The sequence below is a fragment of the Eutrema salsugineum genome, unplaced genomic scaffold, assembly GCF_000478725.1.
Source record: "Eutrema salsugineum unplaced genomic scaffold, Eutsalg1_0 scaffold_8, whole genome shotgun sequence".
NCBI classification, from domain to species: Eukaryota; Viridiplantae; Streptophyta; class Magnoliopsida; order Brassicales; family Brassicaceae; genus Eutrema; species Eutrema salsugineum.
The window spans coordinates 3,912,245-3,932,080 of NW_006256414.1; the positions used below are offsets into that span (position 1 = coordinate 3,912,245).

At 40.1% G+C, this 19,836-nt stretch overlaps 3 protein-coding genes across 4 annotated transcripts; all 3 read left to right on the forward strand.

The window, feature by feature from the left end:
* The first annotated feature begins 25 nt into the window (after positions 1-25).
* LOC18010046 (ribosomal RNA processing protein 1 homolog A) lies at positions 26-1,903 on the forward strand. Of its 2 annotated transcripts, XM_006392075.2 has the most exons (8): positions 26-70; positions 173-393; positions 508-737; positions 854-940; positions 1,033-1,146; positions 1,240-1,353; positions 1,446-1,505; positions 1,587-1,903. In XM_006392075.2, the coding sequence occupies exons 2-8, from the start codon at positions 201-203 to the stop codon at positions 1,674-1,676; spliced, it is 888 nt and encodes a 295-aa protein (XP_006392137.1). In that variant the 5' UTR covers positions 26-70; positions 173-200; the 3' UTR covers positions 1,677-1,903. The 2 variants fall into 2 exon arrangements, with proteins under 2 accessions (XP_006392137.1, XP_024003640.1); XM_024147872.1 differs by lacking the exon at positions 1,240-1,353.
* A 959-nt stretch (positions 1,904-2,862) lies between these two features.
* Positions 2,863-5,000, forward strand: LOC18010053 (inactive leucine-rich repeat receptor-like serine/threonine-protein kinase At1g60630). Its single transcript, XM_006392076.2, has 2 exons — positions 2,863-4,177; positions 4,255-5,000. The coding sequence occupies exons 1-2, from the start codon at positions 2,866-2,868 to the stop codon at positions 4,905-4,907; spliced, it is 1,965 nt and encodes a 654-aa protein (XP_006392138.1). The 5' UTR covers positions 2,863-2,865; the 3' UTR covers positions 4,908-5,000.
* Positions 5,001-5,602: 602 nt separating this feature from the next.
* Positions 5,603-7,515, forward strand: LOC18009568 (putative FBD-associated F-box protein At5g56560). Its single transcript, XM_024149361.1, has 3 exons — positions 5,603-5,687; positions 6,085-6,398; positions 6,700-7,515. Exons 1-3 carry the CDS (start codon positions 5,603-5,605, stop codon positions 7,513-7,515), a joined length of 1,215 nt encoding a protein of 404 aa, XP_024005129.1.
* The last annotated feature ends 12,321 nt before the right edge of the window (positions 7,516-19,836 follow it).

Here is a 19,836-nt window from a genome sequence, read left to right on the forward strand (position 1 = left end):
CTAAAACCCTCTCTCTTTCTTTTATCAAAATATCCTCCTTTCAGTCTCCAAGCTCTCTGCGAACCTCACGGTACAAAGTCTCAATTTTTTCTATTCACTCTAATCCAAAGTTTGGTCCTTTGCGATTAATATCCCAGTAGAAGTTTCAATTTCTAATTTTAGGATTTTGCAGGGTTTAATCTTTGCCGAATAGAAAAAAAATGATAAAGAGGAGATTTTACAAGCTTGAGCATGGTGATAAAGACAGTGGATCCGACTCATCTTGCTTCTCTTCTGATTCTGATCCTGAGTCAGAAGAATCGGAGGAGTCAGAATCCGAAGACGCCGTTGAAGAAGTTTCCGAGGACGATGATGATTCCGTCTCTGAGCGTGAAGGAGGAGATGAATCCCCAGGTTTGCTTTCTTCAATTACATGTCTTTTCTCTCTCTGTCAGTGTAATCGATTAGAATGTTTAGAGAATGTAGGTAGAAAATAAAGTGACGATCTTAGTTTAATTTCTGTTGTAGCTGCTGATGTTGATGAGGATGATGATGACTCTGATGGTTATGGCTATGGAAGGAGATTGGAGGAGACATCTATTAATCGTAAATTTGAGTTAGAAGAGCCACCTGAGGAGGTAGAAGAGAACTATATCTTAGGCTGTATGATTAAGTGCAAATCGGTTTACAAATGCAGATATTGTCCAAAGACCATTTGTTTGAATGAGAAATCAATGCAGGAACATGTTTCTTCAAAGGTAAAGTTGCTAGCTTTATCATTAAAAAGGCATTGGATTTAGGACTGAGTATTTAGTCTGTTGGGATTCGAAAGATCTAAGATAATAAGCATGACTTTTGCTTGACTCGTTTTCAGAAGCACGCTCGTTCTGAGAGATTACTGAAAGGAGAAAAGCTCAGAACCGATGATGAAGAAGTCGATGATCCAGAGACTCCATCTCAGGTTTGCTTTATGACATTTGAAAAAATGCCTACAAGTTCTTTAAGTTATTGTGATGAGCCCTAATCAAATTCTTGCAAAATTCTTAAATGTAGGAGAAGCAGAACAAAGGAAACCGAGGATCAAGGAGAAAGGGTAAGAGAGCACTGAAAGGAGAAAAGCTCAGAACCAATGATGAAGAAGTCGATGATGCAGAGCTGCCATCTCAGGTTTTCTTTTTGACATTTGAGAAAATGCCAATAAGTTTTTTGGTTTATTCTGATGTCTCCTAAATCAAATTCTTGCAAAAATCTTAAATGTAGGAGAAGCAGAACAAAGGAAATAGAGGATCACGGAAACAGGATAAGAGATCACTGAAAGAAGGAAAGCTCAGAACCAATGACAACAAAGTTGATGATCCAGAAACGCCATCTCAGGTTTCCTTTGACGTTAGAGAGAATGCCAACAAGTGCTTTGACTTCTTGAGATGAGCCCTAACCAAATTCTTGCAAAACTTTTTTAAATGTAGGAGAAGCAGTTGAAGGGAAACAGAAAATCACGAAGACAGGGTATACAAAAACAGGAAAAGGTAAAAAGTAGAGTCTGCTCATTACTGTTACCTTGTGACCATGCTTATTTTGTCAAAAGCCTTACCATCTCATTCTTTTAGATGAACATCCAAGGTTCATCGACCACAGACGTTGAAAAAGCAGATGCGACGCAAAAACATAAAAAGAAAAGGCGTCAAACTACGGATTGAAACCAGTGTATTTCTCGCAATATGAGAGGCCTGAAAGATTAATCTTTTTTCACTTTGAAATCGATGGACAGATGAGAAAACATAGGAGGGAGAGTGGAGTGGTTTTGAGTCAGATTATGTGCTTTTTTAACTTGAGTTACGTCTACAAAAATGGTTCTTGTAACTGATATATGATTTTGATTATAATTGTGATTTGAGGTATACAATTCTTGTGTTTCTGTTTTGTGCAATTTTGATCCGTCTACGACTTGTGCAATTTACCGCTATTTCGAGCAATTATGCAGGATTACATACTGCTGCATCTCGCAAGTACATGAACTTATGATTGAAACCTTCTATTTTATGACCAGTAATTGCTGCTTTTTTTACTCATTTTGCAGAGACAATGCTCTGTTTTGGCCGTTCTACTATGAATATGGTTCAAGGTACGAACTCAAAGACCTATCTCAAGAGAATTCAACCATTAAGACGCCTTATAATCATTCAAACAATCCGTGGTTCAAGAGCCGTTACATCAAAAGATTCAAATCTAATCCCATCTCTAAACTTTAGAATGATAGAGGAGAGTTCTGCGTTTATAAGCATACATTTAGTAACAAAAGAGATGAGGAAACATAACTCAATAATTGCTTGAAGCAACAAGCCAAAAATCAGATTACTTAAACTGAACATGCAACAAGCCAAAAATCAGATTACTTAAATTGAACATGCAACAAGTCTTTGTTTACTTCAAATTATTGAGAAATTATTTTGCTCAATATCACCATTGGTCGAATGCATTCTTCTTCCCTATTCAGCACTCAGTACTTTGTCCCCAACCTGCCTGAATCATGAGAGAGTTTGAACATTGGAGACTGATAAAAGACAAAAAGAACTTCACTATTTTCTTCAATTTTTTATTCCTTGCTCTCCACTAAAATCCATTATTGAATGATGTACATATGTGTAAGTGTGTGTGTGTAGATATCATATATAGAAATACAATAGTGACTGCATTGAAAAAGACAGTGTGACAAGTGAGATTTGATTAACTGCTCTTCTGCTATTAAAAAAAAGTTTGAAGTAAGCATTGGCTTCACGTGACATCTTAGCTGTTATATGTCCGTGACAAAACAACTTCGATAATAGATGCCACAAGAAATCATCAGTTGCAAAATTTCATCTTCTTCTTCTTCGATTTGATTCTATCATGGTCACTTCTTCTTCTTTCTCCTATATGTTCTTCTTAGTAATGATAGCTTCCCACTTGGTTTCTCCGGTGAGATCAAGCGACATTGAAGCTCTACTGAGTTTGAAATCATCCATTGATCCATCCAACTCAATACAATGGCGAGGAACAGATCTCTGCAACTGGGAAGGAGTTAAGGGATGCATAAATGGAAAAAGAGTCTCAAAGCTTGTTCTTGAGAATCTGAACCTTACTGGCTCACTCGATGAGAAGAGCTTAAACCAATTAGACCAACTTCGAGTTCTTAGTTTCAAAGGCAACTCTCTCTCAGCCTCAGTCCCTAACCTCTCCGGTTTAGTCAATCTCAAATCGCTTTTCCTCAACGAAAACAACTTCTCCGGCGAGTTCCCTGAATCACTGACGTCTCTCCACCGGTTAAAAACCATTGTCCTCGCAAGAAACCGGTTTTCCGGCTTGATACCTACCTCCTTGCACCGTCTCTCCCGCCTTTACACGCTCTGCCTTGAAGACAATCTCTTCTCCGGCTCCATTCCTCTTCTCAACCAAGAAACTCTCAGATTCTTTAATGTCTCGAATAATCAGCTCTCTGGCCAAATACCACCAACACAAGCACTGTCTCGGTTCAAGAAGTCGTCGTTTAGTGGCAACATTGCTCTCTGCGGCGATCAGATTCAACACTCATGCAGAGAAAGGAATGATACCGTTGGAATCTCTTCGAAGCCGTCGGCGATTCCAGTAGCCAAAACACGGCACAAAACGAAGCTCAAGCTCATTGGAATCATTTCAGGGAGCATCAGTGGCGGAGTTGTGATTCTTCTTCTTCTGACGTTGCTTTTTATATCCATCAAATCCATGAGAGGAGAGAGGAGAAGCAAAGCTGTGGCAGAGTCAGCAGGGGAAACAAGAGAAGGAAGAGGTAACAGTGACCAGAGAAACAAAAGGTTCTCATGGGAGAGAGGAAGCGAAGAAGGATCGGTGGGGGCTCTGGTTTTCTTGGGAAGAGGTGAACCAGACATGACGGTGGTGAGATACACCATGGATGATCTGCTCAAAGCTTCAGCGGAAACACTAGGAAGAGGAACGTTAGGGAGTACTTACAAGGCGGTGATGGAGTCTGGTTTCATTGTCACTGTTAAGAGGCTCAAGGATGCAGGGTTTACTCGTATGGAGGAGTTCAAGAGACACATGGAGATCCTTGGAAGGCTCAAGCACAATAATCTTGTGCCTCTCAGAGCTTATTTCCAAGCAAAAGAAGAATGCCTGCTCGTTTATGATTACTTTCCCAATGGAAGTCTCTTCTCTCTTATCCATGGTATGTATTGGACACACACACACACACACTTATGGGTTTATTCTCTCTGATTCATATGTTTTGTCTGTGTTTTTTAGGAAGTAAGGTTTCTGGTAGTGGGAAGCCACTTCACTGGACATCATGTCTGAAAATAGCTGAGGATTTGGCAATGGGTCTGGTCTACATTCATCAGAATCCCAGCTTAACACACGGAAACTTGAAATCATCAAATGTTTTGTTAGGTCCTGATTTCGAGTCCTGCCTTACAGACTACGGTCTCAGAGATCTCCAAGATCCTGACTCAGTTGAAGACACAAGTGCATCATCTCTCTTTTACAAAGCTCCAGAGTGCAGAGACTTAGGCAAGTCCTCAACACAACCAGCTGATGTCTATAGCTTTGGGGTCCTCCTTCTAGAGCTTCTAACAGGTAGAAGCTCATTCCAAGAACTTGTTCATGAATACGGGTCTGATATCTCCAGATGGGTGCGTGCGGTGAGAGAGGCAGAGACTGAATCAGGAGAGGAGCTGAGTTCTTCTGAGGAGAAAAAATTTCAAGCTCTTTTGAGCATTGCCACAGCTTGCGTAGCTATTCAGCCTGAAAACAGGCCTGTGATGAGAGAGGTACTGAAGATGGTGAAGGATGCAAGAGCGGAAGCAGCAGTGTTGTCATCTTTCAGCAGCGATCATTCACCTGGGAGATGGTCAGATACAATTCTGAGCTTGCCAAGGGAGGATCATATGAGCATATGAGGGCAAGTTGTTTGTGAAGTCTCCATTGTATGATTGTTGAAGTATCTAAGGGATCATAGTGTAGAGTGTTTTTGTTGACACCATTCTGATTAATTCGAGGGATTAATCTGTGACTTGAAAGATGACATGCATGTTCTGGTTTAGTCTTTCTAGTTCCTGCCATACCAAAAAGCACCCAAATCAATGCCTGTTGCAATCAAATCTATCAAAACGAAGTATATATTCTATTACATCTAAAATGCATGTAGTGTTACACACTCTAAAACGCAGCTTGATATAGATATATGTAGATATGATCAGAATCTAGCATTAGACTCTTCCAACAAAAACCATTACAAAAAATCTCACGAGGAAGCCCTCAATAATCTCCTAGATACAAAGAAAATTCACAAAAAGTGGCGATCATGGCCTCATGGGTAACATACCCGCTCCATGTGTCCACAGGAATAGACCTAGACCATCTACCGAGTGAGACTAGGGTCAGACCAGGCTGTGATTTTTATTTTTATATATATATATATATATATATAAATATATATATTTTTTCACGAAACATAATTTGGCTAGGGTATTTTTTTTCTCTGTTACATTCCTAAGTCTATATACTTCGGGTTTGTCAAAACTGAGAGCAAAACTAACAAGGACAAACGAAAAATATGGAAAGAACAGTGAAATTCGCCAGAGTAAACGAAAACATGGAGAAAAAGAGGCTCAATGAATTGCCAGATGAATTGATCTTGAAGATATTCTCGTTGCTTCCGATGTTAAAAGAGACCTTAGGCCCGCATCGTCGTGGTCCAGTGGTAAGAAAGGGTTGTGTGGGGTGTTACACCACTTCACCCAAGTTCGATTTTCCCTGAAAACAAAAACAAAATTATGTGGGAAGTCTGGGTTTAGGCCAAAGGGCCAAGCAGTTTGCCTGGTAGTCCAGTAACAGACGATCTGGCTATCCCTGACATTAGTCGGAAGGCATTTCAAACTCGGGACAGGTAGTGTGGTGGCCCATTTGGATCTCATGAATCTCATGGCCCGTTGACTCGAGTTCGCTCGAAGCTCATAGTGTCCGTTGAACCGTTGAACCAAGGAGAAGTCCACACTATAGCACTTCGGTGCGTTCCTACCGGAGCCGACCGGATCAGCCGATAGGATTTATCAAAAAAAAAAAAAAGGACCTTAGCAACAAATCTCATATCAAGACGATGGTCGGAGGAAGATCCTTGGAAACTGGTTTCTAATGTCACGCTTAATGATGATGATAATGAGAGTGTTATGAGTTTTGTTTATGGATCTTTGTTTTCTAACGATGCTCAAACCCTAGAAAGATTGCATCTCAAGCTTGTCCGAAGAAAATCGGCTTCAAACATCGATTTTGTGGTCCAAGTCGCGGTTAATCGATCTGTGAGAAAGCTAAGAATAGACTTGTCTGGAAGAATCCTAGTGTTACCGAGATGCTTGAGTACTTGCAAAACCCTAAAATCATTGATACACTTCGTGAAGTAGGTTTCGTGGTTATTCCGAATGGGTTATGTTTACCTTCGCTCAAAAGTCTACACCTTTTCTCCATTAAGTTCTTGGGCTTTGAAACTGTTTCAAGTCTTTTACAAATCTGCCCGGATCTTGAATATTTGGTTTTAAACAAACCAAATATCACGATGTGCCTCTTTTTGGGGTTAGGTTTTGGTTGCCATCACTCAAAAGTCTCCACCTTTTATCGGTTAACTTCTCTAGCGACCAATCTGCTGCACGTCTTTTACAAAGTTGCCCTGTTCTTGAATATTTGGGTGTTAGCCAGACCAGGTTTGACGTTGCGATGTTTCCGGTTGCTCCTCCTACATTTTATCGGTCATCACTAAAAAGTTTGCACCTTTTATCGGTCGAATTCTCCAGCGATGATTCTGTTGCGTATCTTTTAAGAAATTGCGAGGCTCTTGAAGATTTGGTTATAAACCGAACAGAAGATGACAATGTTAAGGTATTCAATATCAATGTGCCTACTTTGAGGAGTTTATCTATCAATAACTCAAGAAGGAAACACGTTTACGTTGAGGAGGATCTTGGGTTTGTGATAAATGCTCCTGCTTTGGAGAAACTGAACTTTAAGGACACGTGCAGTAACTTTTTCATGTTTGAAGATATGCCTGAGGTGACCAAAGCGAATATCGAGGTTGTTTACAGTGACCAATCTGAGAAGTTCATAGGATCTCTTACCTCAATCCAACGTCTTTCTCTCTGTTCTTCAACTTCAAACACTCCATATCCTAGAGGCACTTTCTTCTTCTTTCTTAAACATCTAGAGCTATGTACATGTACTGAAGGTTGGACGAATCTGCTTGCTGGTATACTCAATAACGCTCCAAAAATTCAATCTCTTAAGCTTGAGTCAAAACATAGTTGTCACCATTACAATGATCTGATGAACCCGTGGATCGTACCAAAAGTTGTTCCTGAATGTTTATCGAAGCATCTTGAGATCTTGGAATGGAAACAATATGAAGGCACAAAGCAAGAGAGGAAAGTGGGTGCGTACATACTAGCAAACGCAACTTGTCTTAAGACGGGACATTCTCAATCTCATCAAGATGTAGGAGCAAATATGCGTCAGAGTTAAAGGAAATGTCCAGAGTTTCAGAGACATGTCAGTTAGTGTTTGGGTGATTTCTAGAAGACTCATGAGGTTCTCAGCTTTCTTCTTCCTTTCTTACTGACCTTAATTTTGGTGTTTGTGTCTTTTGTTCTCGAATCTTCGGATCTTAGCAGAGAATATTTTGTTTACATTATTGATTGGAAATTGGGCTCCTGACAAACAAAAAATTCCTTTCTCAATGAAATCTAATGAAAAATTGATATTGTAGAGATTTCTTTTAACTATGTCAACAAATACAATACAAAATTCTGCGCGAACCGCGGATCAACTCCTTGTTTTTCAATAAAACCTTTCTTATCTTTGCTGTTATTGAATCTAAATATTTTTTAGTGATTTTTTTTTTTTGTCAGCAAATCCATTAACTGAAAAGCCCAATAAGGGGAGTTACAACTTACAAGTTATACAATAAACTCAAATTGAAGCCCAAGAAAATCCAAACCCACAGAGTTAAGCACGTGTCTCGATACTTGTTACAAAGAAACCAAAACAACAACGTGTGGTGAGAAGGATTTCAATCGTCGCCGCTTCAGTATCATCGCAAAACGCCGGTGGAATTCCGATCATCCACATCTCAGCAAGCTGCCGTGACTTGGATTCTTCGACCCTGATTGTACCACTGAAGCATCTTCCTCTCTAGATTTCGCCAGCGGTAATAGATGAATCTTCCCCCAAATCATCAAAATAGCTTCAACGAAAACCTAATCGATTTGACAGCTAATCCGTTGAACAGGAAACCAAACAAAACAAACCGGATTAGAACCGGAAATAAAATCGGACAAAGCCGAAAGGAAATCCGGACTCGTCGGAATTTATTATAACCGGATCAAACCGGAAAGCCGATCCGATGTTAATCGGAATTTACAGCAAAACTGAGAAAAAAACTCTCTCTCTCTTAGTGATTTTAATATTTTTTTTTTGCGTTATTTTTTTGGTTTTTTTTTTTGCGTTATTTTGCATCATCATCCTTTAACTTACTTACTTATAACTGCTCAACTAGTCAGCTCTGAAGATATCAAAACTCTTTGAACTTATCATAATAGCATATAAATGTTACTGATATTCTTTACCTAAATCCTAATCGCTTACTGTTATCATTTAAATTGGATGCAATATATGTGTGAATAAAATGAAAACTTTTTATTGCTTAAATGAAAACTTAAATGTGGTAATTAAAAGAGAAAGAAATCAAAGAAAACTTACTCCCATAAATGCAAATTTTTGGCATAAGGGTGTGTGTTTTACTCATTCAATCCTAAAATACTCTTTCCTCGCTTGGCTAGGGATTCACAATCGCTTACCAACGAGGGTGATCATATGATTTCTTGTACAACGAGAGCAAACACTGCTTGTATCTTATAAAAATCCTATATATGGAGACAAATAATCATTTGTTTTTTTTTTTCTTGTAGATAATCGGAAGAAGTAAAGAAGGCTCTAAGTAAGTGGCTCCTCAAATTTCAATACTCAACAGATTGGCAATGCATCATCGCCATCATCTCGTCCACAGACAAAGATTGACTCCCTCTCTTCCTCAGTAAGTTTTTCAAGCAACATTTAATAAACATTTGGAGAGAATGTCAACTATTGATAAGCATGTTTGTAATCATCTTTCGTCATTTAGATCCTTGGGTAATTCTAATGCTAATGCTTTTAGCCTTTTCACCCTTTTACAACCCAAGATTTCAGCTATGACATTATTGAATGTTTATTTTACAACCAAGTTTTTTTGTGACCACAGCTGAGTTTTGTGGCAATTCTCTTTCTAAAACAAATATAATATGATCTGTGTTTCTAGTGTAAAGAGTTAGATATTTTAAGACTTAAAATTAGAAATTCTATTTTACAAGTTATGCAAAAGATAATACCCAAAAATAATCCAACATGTACAATGTTATAAATAAAAAATTAATATAATATATGTATATATATATTGAAATATACGTATGCGTATCAGCGTATGTATTCATCTAACAAAATGGGTTAATTATGGTGAACTCACTTACATTGCTAATAGTTAGTTTTGGAGTTACTAATACATTAACCAGTAACCACATTAATGCCAAAATTTGAATGGCTCAAAAATATAATAAAATTTAACTTATTTTTGCGACAGTTATGTATCGCTTTCATTTTTGTTAAACAACTTAAATTTACTGCTATGGTTGGAAACCACTAAATATCTTTCTATTTTCAAAATTTTCTGCTAGTAAAACAAAACTACTAACCACAAATGACATTTATAGTATTAATTTAAGTACCTTCACTATGCACTAGCCTTCTTTATTTGGAAATAACTCTTTAGCTATAAATCAAAGAAATACAAAAATATTAAGTATTCAATTATTCAAATTAAAAAATATAATAAAACAGAAGAATTCAAGAAAATTCAATTTTTTTTTTGAAGAATAATGGCTGCATCCAAAAAGAGCCTTACAACCTTTTTAATTGTCACAATGGTGATTATATTATCACTGTTTGGTGGAATCGGAGAAGCAGGAAGATCTTTAGGTTATGGAGCTATAGCAAAAGACACAATTCCAGGATGCAGTTCCACGAATCCAAAATCATGTGGTGAAGTTCCGGTTAACAAATATCATCGTGGTTGTGAAAAGTCTGAACGATGTCGCTCTGATGATTCCATATTTATGAATTTTACTATTAAATATAATGTATTACTATTCTAAAAAAAAATTTGTTAATGTGAAGCAGAGCCGTGCCCAGAGTTATGGAGACCCTAAGCGGTATACAGAAAAATTATTTTTGCTAAAATAATAACTATCGTTATTCCAACTTGATATAGCATTACACTAAAAATTTAATGTAAGTTTTGGGCTAAAAAATAAATTAGTGCAAATTTAATGTTTTATTGTCAAAAAAAGTTTAACGTATTAATGGTAAAATGACTGTAAGTATGATATGTGCGAATAAGATCAACGGATTATTTACCTTATTTTTACAATATTTTCATTTTTAATAATAATTTCTAGTTTTTTAAAACCTCTGAAAACATTATGATTATTTATTTGACCATAATAATACTATAATAACAAAAATTTATGTATAATTTTATTTTTAAAAAATGGTCCGTAAGCCAAAGTTTCTAATTTGTATACATAAGCACGGCCCTGATGTGAAGTCATCAATTGTTACCATCAATTTCTAGTCATTGACTCATTGTACTCCTAATATTTTTTACATATTTTTTGTCGATTAGACAATGTTATTATTATTTTTAATAAAACTATACAATTTATGTCTTACTAGGCATTACTTAATTTTTTTCTTGTAAATGGTTGTTTTTAGTGTTTTTTAAATTTTTTTTTAATTACACTTGTATTTTAACATTTGAATTTTGAAATTTGATTTTTTTTTTTTTGTTGACACTACTAAATTCAGTTGGAAACTCGTTCCACACATTAGTTGCTTTGTAGAGCTTGACACTATCAATCTTATCATATGTGAGCTTTATTACTAAAACATGTGATTTTCGTGTCAAGCTTCTAAATTCTATTTTGAAGGATTATTTCTCCTAAAAAGTATGGAAGTTCTTATCCCTTGGATAAATAGCCAGAAAGCTTCTCTTTCGTCAACGGTTTAAAACGTGGACTAAAGAAGCATTTGATCAAGAAGCATCGTTTATTTAAGACTCATATTATGATCTTGTGGCGGCTAATACCATTCCTAAGCTTGGCTTGTGTTGGGGTCGGTTTCACCCCAATCGGTTTAAACTATCTCAAAAATATCGGAGAGCCGATCTGGCAGGGAGAACTGGCGATCCATCAAATAAAGGCCGAGCCGCGTGTAAGGGGAGTTGGCCAAACTCAAATGGGCCGAGCCGTGAGGAGGAAAAAAATATGGGCCGAGCCGTAAATAAGGAAAGATGGGCCGTGCCGTGCAAAGATGGGCCGCGCCGTGCATAAGAGGAGATAGGCCGCGCCATGCATAAGAGAAGATGGGCCGAGCTGTGCACAAGGGAAAGTGGGCCGAACCGAAGCCTTGAAGGAAGAAAGCCCATAAAAACCCTAGGCGATGCCTCGAGGCGGTGACCACACGAAGCGATAAGGAAATATTCCAAAAATCTCTCCCGAGATTCTTGGCTATGCGGTTTAGAAAGTTAGTATAAATAGACAATGTATCTAATTCATTCAGTAACTTTTTGCAACCCTAAGCAATAAAAGCTAAACACTTTCACCGCAAACAAAACCTTCTTTTGATCTTACTGTTCTTGCGATTACCCTAGAAATTTCGGATCCCTTAGTTTTTCCTTACAAATTTTTGGTTGTGCGAGTTTTGGCTCGCACAATTTCGAGCCGTGAGGAAGAAGAAAGTATGGGCCGAGCCGTGAATAAGGAAAGATGGGCCGCGCCGTGCAAAGATGGGCCGCGCCGTGCATAAGAGAAGATGGGCCGAGCTGTGCACAAGGGAAAGTGGGCCGAACCGAAGCCTTGAAGGAAGAAAGCCCATAAAAACCCTAGGCGATGCCTCGAGGCGGTGGCCGCACGAAGCGATAAGAAAATATTCCAAAAATCTCTCTCGAGATTCTCGGCTAGGCGGTTTAGAAAGTTAGTATAAATAGACAATGTATGTAATTCATTCGGTAACTTTTTGCAACCCTAAGCAATAAAGGCTAAACACTTTCACAGCAATAAAAACCCTCTTTCGATCTTATTGTTTTTGCGATTACCCTAGAAATTTTGGATCCCTTAGTTTTTCCTTACAAATTTTTGGTTGTGCGAGTTTTGGCTCACACAATTTGGCGCCGTCTGTGGGGAATTGAAACTTTCTTACTCTAAATCGACAAGACTTTAAGATCCGAAGAACATGACGAGCAACATCCTCGACGATAACAACAACAACGATAACGGCACGGAGAAGGACGCTCCAGCACCAGGCACAACGAAGGCGACGACCGAAACCCAAGAGGAGATGCGAAACATGATGGCTGCGTTGATGAAGAAAATCGACGAGCGGGACAAAAGAAACGAGGCGATTACGGAGAGGCTCGACGCGATGGCGGCTGAGCGACAACACCCAACTTGGAGAGTCCTCGGTGAACGCTCGATGAACGCCAAGAAAGGACGATGGGCAGACGAACTCGAAGGAGTCCTTTGGTCGCATCGGACGACTCCGCGCCGAGCCACCGGAGAAACTCCATTCGCTCTAGTCTATGGAGCGGAATGCGTAATCCCCCCCCCCCCCCGAGGTGGATTTCCCATGTATTTGACGAAGACTTCTGCTGGGACAAGAGGGCTTGAATCACTTAATGATGCTGGACGAACTCGATTTGATCAACGAAAGGCGTGACCAGGCTCTAATCCGAATTCAAAACTACCAACAAGCAACGGCGAGATACTAAAACAAAAATGTCCGCAGTCGAAAATTTAAAGAAGGAGAGCTCGTCCTTCGAAAGGTTTTCCAAAACACTGTCGAGAAGAATGCAAGAAAGCTCGGAGCAAATTGGGAAGGTCCTTACAAGATTACAAAAGTAGTTCGCCCAGGAGTCTACGAACTTGCGACGGTAGCTGACGAAGCAATTCCAAAATCGTGGAATGCAATGCACCTGAAGAAGTATTATCACTAAGACCGCAACACGTTCAACATGAACTACATGATGGCTTGATCCCTGCAAAGGGTACGTAGACAGCCCGTCCTCGGACGGGTTCAGCTTTCCCCCCTCCTAAAAAGGGGGGAGAGTGGGTACGTATACACATACCTTCATTTAACTCTACAATTTTAGCTCGTCTACCGCCTTCAGGAACATTGCCACTTCGGCCAATTTTCTGTTCGTTTTAAATCAGCTATTTATTTCATCTCCACCTCGGAATTCTAATTCGTTCATTGTCGCTTCGGCTAGTTTCTCATTCTTTTTAAATCAGCAACTTATTTCATGTTCGCTTCGGATTTTTAATTCGTTCACTCATCACTTCGGCGAGATATCATATCACTTCGACAAGTTATCATGACTTGATCGCCTCAGACCTTTACTTGTCCTTATATTCAGTTCGGCAAACTAAGTCTCCAAATGCCTTGTCTCGTTGCTGGCCACAACGGGACAAAAATACAAAGTTCTCTAACAGACTTTAGATGAACTGGCCAAACCGGAGCTATAATGAACTGGCCAAACCGGAGGATTTCATTTGCTAATATCGACAAAGATGTCTTCACAGAAGCTGTTCCATACAACAGCAAAGCAGGAAAACGTTCTGCAACAGAAGAGTTTGAAGAAGAGCTTTGGAGTGACGAAGAACCTGCTAAGCAAAGCAAGGAGATGTCAAAAAAGATTTGTCTCAGGGCAAGGTCTTCTTCATTGTAATAAGTCACGTCCAACACCAAAAGTCGAGCTAAACGACTTAAAACAAAAGCGCTTAATGGAAGGCAACCCATTTAGGTATTGTTTTCTTTAGGATTTTTCTTTCTTTTTCTTTTGATCTTTTTCTTTTTCTTAGTCTCAGGTGTTTTTTATAAAACAAAATAATCAAAAAAATCAAAAAACTCGAAAGACCAAAAAGACCAAAAAGAAAGATGGTACCTGACTGCTCGGCCCAGCAGGAACCAAGGAAAAGCAGGAAGAGGCCGCGAAATAAGCCCCCGCGGTCGCAGGTGTTCGGACCGCGAGAAACATCCCTTCGACAGCGGTCGCGTGATCCTGACCGCGGCCAAGCAATGGTTTGCCGCGGTCGTGCAGCCCCTGACCGCGGCAATTGGTCGTTGACATCCAAACCCGACCCAAACCACTCCTTTCACCTCATTTCACTTCACCAATCACCCTCCACCTCATTCATCACCCTCCACCACCTTCATCACCACCTAATCACCTTCCCAAACCCCTTCGAATGAATCCGGTTCATCTCCACCAGCATCCCGGATCCAGGTAAGTTCTCTTTGGCCTTACCAATTCGATTATTTATGCATTTTTCTCATCCAATCTCGGCTTGTTTCACACTGAGGACAGTGTGATTTAAGTCTGGGGGAGGATTTCATCCCTTTCTAACCATTTTTCTTTCATGAGTCTTGCATTATCTACACTATTTGCATTTTCCTTAAAGTTTTTCAAAACCGCTTTTCAAAACAAAATACGTTTTAAAGGGAATGGTGAACATGAATCAATGATAGTTGACTGTGTGCTTTAGACTGTTCCTAGTGACATGCTCATTCATGATTTAGGACTAAACTAGGCGGTAGCTAAGCACATTTGAAACGAAGTACCCCAGAGGAATTTGAATGATTTCGATTTAGATGAAGGGATACACTAGCTCTGTTTTATTTGGACTTAATTTGGACTTAATTTTCTCATTGAAGCATTAGACCATGGAAACGAATCATACATTCAGGACTCATTTATCCTTTTACCACTCTCTGTTGATCCTGAATGGCTAGTTCATCTTTAGCTAGTTCCCCACCTTAACCAATCCTCTTTCAAACCACATGCACTCTTGTTTTCTATTGTCTTATATGCAGATAAGTGCAAAAACGTTGGAGAGAAAGAGGAACGACGCAGTTTTCAGTCACAAAGGACAGAGACCTGCGATTTGCCGAAAAAGTTCCCGGAAGGATTTAACACAAGAAGAAGCTCAGTTTGCCTTAGAAAAATCTCAAATTTTGGTACAATCTCGTCCTCTAGTCTCTCTCTCTCTTTAAAAGGCATTTCCTTTAAAAAAAAAAAAATCCGAAAATAAGAAAAGAAAGGAAATAAAAGCCTTAGAGAGTCTAGAGAGGTCAAATTCTAAGTCCCAAGACAACTGGTGTTTGATTTTATGGAGTTTTAGAGATTGTTTTCTGATTCCCGGAAAGAATCTAAGTCTGGGGGAATAGCTGTTTACAACAAAGGAGGAAAGACTATGCAACAACATTTGGCAAGAAGAAGTAACTGAAAACTGTGGTCATCCTTATCTCTCTTGCGGTTTTGCATATTATCTTGCATCCTCCAGACCTTCAGGTAACACGAAACACTTTAACTCCACCACTTAAATAGCCCTTTAATGCCAAACGCCGTCTACCCTGGATGATGTCTTTAATGAGAACTCACTATTGAACTTAATGAATGTAGAGAGCTAGTTGACTGGAATCAAGATTTATATTGTTTAAGTTTTGCATGACGGAAAAAGTGGACTAGTATCTCTTGTGCATTGATGAGAATTTTCTAGACTAAGTTGTGGATTGATGCACTATCGTTGGTCCTAGTTTAGAGTTCATGTCTATGAGATTTGTTCATTCCCTATTTTTGTTTTCACTTAACCAGTTTAGGCTTTTGCTTTGTTTGAGGACAAACAAAGGTTTAAGTCTGGGGGAGTTGATAACACCGTAATTTGACCACTTTTATGGATCGTTTTGAAATACTTTTTCTATGTTTTTAATTGCTTTTAAGTAATTTTATTACGTTTTTCTAGTATTTGTAGTTCCAAGACTCTTTTCAGGTAACTTAGGGAAAAGCTTAACAAAATGGATAGAAAACCAGATTTCAGCTCAGAGTCAAACCGTCAGAAGTTCACCCATGATTGAAAGCCTTCTCACCGTCTGATCCAGCTCAAATTTGGAGACCTTAAAGATGGAAGTATCAGCTTTCCAGTGCACAATACAGCTTGGCAATCCAACGGTTCAATCAAAAGATACGCGAAGAGCAAGATGTCCCGTAAACCAGCTGGCCAGCACTTCCACCCGCGGCCAACAAGCATTTTCCCACGGTCAGGAGCATCCCGACCGCGGCAAACCATACATTCCCCGCGTTCAGAGCACTCCCGACCGCGGCCATCAACCTCCGAGCCCAAAAAGCCCATTTCTGAAGCCCACATTTGGAGAAACCCTAAATGACGTCTAGAGAGGTCTTGAGCACTATAAATACATGTCTTAGGAACCCTATATCGTGTAACCTAGAGAACCGAAATATTTACTTTATATTTTTATTGTTTTTGCTTTAGCTTTTAGGGAGAGAGAGATTTGTTCTCTTGAACCCTTGTTCTTTCTTTTTCAATTTCGGTTTCTATTCTACTTCTTAATACTATGTCTTTGATTTCGTTCATTATGTCTGAGTAGTTCTATTGTTGGGATTAAGGGATTTTTGATGGGGATTTATATGTTCGATGAGGATTCCATGAGCTTTTGAGCTGAATCTTATAACTTTTTCTTCTGAATTCGTTTTACTGCATGAGAGTAGCGTCATGAACTACAATCTGATCCAGATGCTTGGTGACACGAAAGTTTTCATCAGGTATCAGATCTAGTTTGGGAGAGCAAAACAAACATAGGAGTGGAAACCTACCTATGGGCGATTTGTGAATTAGGATGAGTCTTAAACATAATGCATCTCTTCTCTTCCAGGGCCAGAGTGGAAACCTACTGGTCAGGGTTGAGAGAGATAGTTGTCTATGATCACGACAGTGGCGTATTCATACGTCCATGACTCCAGTTCGAAAAGTTTAAGCTAAGATCTTACAAAATTTCCTCTGTAGCAATGTTTTGAATCGTTCGTACCCCTGAGAAAACTTCCCTGAACCCCAACGCCTTCTTTCCCATTGATTTACACCGATTTCTTTAAAGCTTTAGTTCAATATTGTCTTTCCTTTTTAGTAGATTTTCATTTAAGCATTAGAATATTTTTTTTTAGCATTTTTAGTCATTTTCGTTAAGTTAAGTTATTACGTCATTTAATTTCCGTATTCTCTTTTAATATTTCGTTTTTACATTTTAAAGACACCACCAAACCCCCACTAAACCGTTTTTGTTCTAGACTTCCTTACTTTAACTTATTTCAAAGGCTTTTTGCAACAAAAGATCCTCCTTCCTTGTGGATTCAATCCCTAAGTACTACAATCGATCAGCTGTGCACTTGCGGCTATTGATTTCAATTAGGGTAAAACTTGACAACCCTCTCGACACAAGTCACCACAGCATCAGTCGGCTCGGTCATTCTTTTCCGGAAGGACGAACTCTACCGCCTCGGATATCCCAAAACGACATCTCAACGCCTCGAGTGAGTCAGGGGAAGAGAGCGTGGAGCCGGGCGGGTCAGGTTTTTGCCTTTTCACTCGCTTTTGCTTCCCTTGCCCAGACGAGGAAGCACCTCGGGATGCCATGAGACGCTCTAACTCAAGCTTCGCCTCGAACAGATCAAAGGGAAATGCTTCCTCCTCAGCATTCACTGCGGCACGATCGGCATCTTCATTATAAGCAAGACCCTGAGGGCGGCTCGTCGAAACCGACGACTCGTTATCAAGAGAGCGAGCATCTGATGGGCTTAGGCAATTCGACGCCTCGTCACTTCCGGATGAACGGTTGGAAGGGGTCGGCGAGACAGACACCTCGGAGGATCCAGTTACACCTCTCACCTCGGCATCTACACGGCTCGGCTCGTAATTAAAGAGTGAATCTAACGAATTGTCAGAACGGTTCGACATGATCTACAGCTGGTACAGAAAATACAATACTACGCGGCGAACTTTCGTCGGAAAAAGATCTGGGATGGCGGAGACCTCGGAACCCTAGCCGAAAAATAAATAAACTAGAGAGAGAAAGAAGAGAGAAGGGAGAGCTACCTTTTAGTAAAAACGAGTGGATTTGAAGATTATGAGAAGGAACAAAGGAGCTCACCTATTTATAGGATAACCGAAGCGCGTGAAATCCGCGTAGACCTCGTGATGATGCAAAAGTGTTCAAAAAGGGCGCGTGAAGTCTGCGGCGAATGCGTAACCTCTTGGCGTGTCCGTCATACACGCTAACACTCAAGATACCTTGGAGAGAACTACCAGCCGCTCTGTCCAGGTAGACCGAGCCCACGACAAAGCTATGGTTATCTAAGAATATCTCATCAAGCTGTGTGAACCGAGCCGTGCTTTGTCGTCACGGCTCAACAATTTCATAACAACGCCTCGTCGTTATCGTTGACGCGAAACGGCTCGGCAACTCTCTTAGAACAAATGCCTCGTCGTTACCTTGAAACACGGCTCGGCATTACTGACGTAAACGCCTCGTCGTTATCTTGAAAACACGGCTCGGCAACTTTCTTAGAAAAAACGCCTCGTCGTTACCCTGAAACACGGCTCAGCATTATTTACACAGACGCCTCGTCGCTACCTTGATACATGGCTCGGCGTCATTAACGTAGACTCCTCGTCGCACCGCGAAACACGGCTCGGCGTTACTAACAAAAACGCCTCGCCGACACCCTGAACGCGGCTCGGTGTTACCTATGCCAGAACGCCTCGGCACAACTTCTGCCAAAACAGCTCGGCATTGTTCCTCATGTCGGTCGCTTCGCCTCCATGACGGCTCGGCAATCTTGTTCTTGATACGGAATGATAAATCTCGTCACTCTCGCCTCCGAAACTGACGAGCTGGGGGGCTAACTGTTGGAGTCGGTTTCACCCCAATCGGTTTAAACCATCTCAAGAACATCGGAGAGCCGATCTGGCAGGGAGAACCGACGATCCTTCAAATAAGGGCCGAGCCGCGCGTGAGGGGAGTTGGCCAAACTCAAATGGGCCGAGCCGTGAGGAGGAAGAAAGTATTGGCCGAGCCGCGCCATGCAAAGATGGGTCGCGCCGTGCAAAGATGGGCCGCGCCGTGCATAAGAAGAGATAGGCCGCACCGTGCATAAGAGACGATGGGTCGAAGGGAAAGTGGGCCGAACCGAAGCCTTGAAGGAAGAAAGCCCATAAAAACCCTAGGCGATGCCTCGAGGCGGTGGTCGCACGAAGCGATAAGGAAATATTCCAAAAATTTCTTCCGAGATTCTCGACTAAGCGGTTTAGAAAGTTAGTATAAATAGACAATGTATGTAATTCATTCGGTAACTTTTTGCAACCCTAAGCAATAAAGGCTAAACACTTTCACAGTAATAAAAACCTTCTTTCGATTTTATTGTTCTTGCGATTACCTTAGAAATTTCAGATCCCTTAGTTTTTCCTTACAAATTTTTGGTTGTGCGAGTTTTAGCTCACACAGCTTGTCTGTTCTATCTTTTCATCTCTTGCAACTTCATTTTTTAAATCTTTTAGAAGAAGGTAACAGCGAGGCACGTACGTGTTTTAATTTCCCCTTGATTTCTTGTGATTTTTATCATACACCCGATCGATGTGTTCACAAGAACCGACTGTAACCACTTGGGATTTGGTAACGCAAATTAAACCTTTTTGCCCCAAGCTTTAACTAATGCTTTGATTCCTGATTATATATACTCATGCTCTGCTCTTTTTAAATTAATCCGGTATGGGATTAATGGGATTTCCCTAACGATTTATTAATAAGTAAACCCATGCCCCAAGTCACGTGCTCCTCACCATTTTCTGATCT

Excerpts from the sequence above, each read along its gene's own strand:
- LOC18010046 (XM_006392075.2), top strand. The coding sequence starts at position 201 with ATGATAAAGAGGAGATTTTACAAGCTTGAGCATGGTGATAAAGACAGT. Across the intron at positions 738-853 it reads AGGAACATGTTTCTTCAAAG|AAGCACGCTCGTTCTGAGAG; the intron begins GTAAAGTTGCTA and ends ACTCGTTTTCAG. Across the intron at positions 941-1,032 it reads ATCCAGAGACTCCATCTCAG|GAGAAGCAGAACAAAGGAAA; the intron begins GTTTGCTTTATG and ends TCTTAAATGTAG.
- LOC18009568 (XM_024149361.1), top strand. The coding sequence starts at position 5,603 with ATGGAGAAAAAGAGGCTCAATGAATTGCCAGATGAATTGATCTTGAAG. Across the intron at positions 5,688-6,084 it reads GATGTTAAAAGAGACCTTAG|CAACAAATCTCATATCAAGA; the intron begins GCCCGCATCGTC and ends AAAGGACCTTAG. Across the intron at positions 6,399-6,699 it reads TAAAATCATTGATACACTTC|ACCAGGTTTGACGTTGCGAT; the intron begins GTGAAGTAGGTT and ends GGTGTTAGCCAG.
- LOC18010053 (XM_006392076.2), top strand. The coding sequence starts at position 2,866 with ATGGTCACTTCTTCTTCTTTCTCCTATATGTTCTTCTTAGTAATGATA. Across the intron at positions 4,178-4,254 it reads TCTCTTCTCTCTTATCCATG|GAAGTAAGGTTTCTGGTAGT; the intron begins GTATGTATTGGA and ends TGTGTTTTTTAG.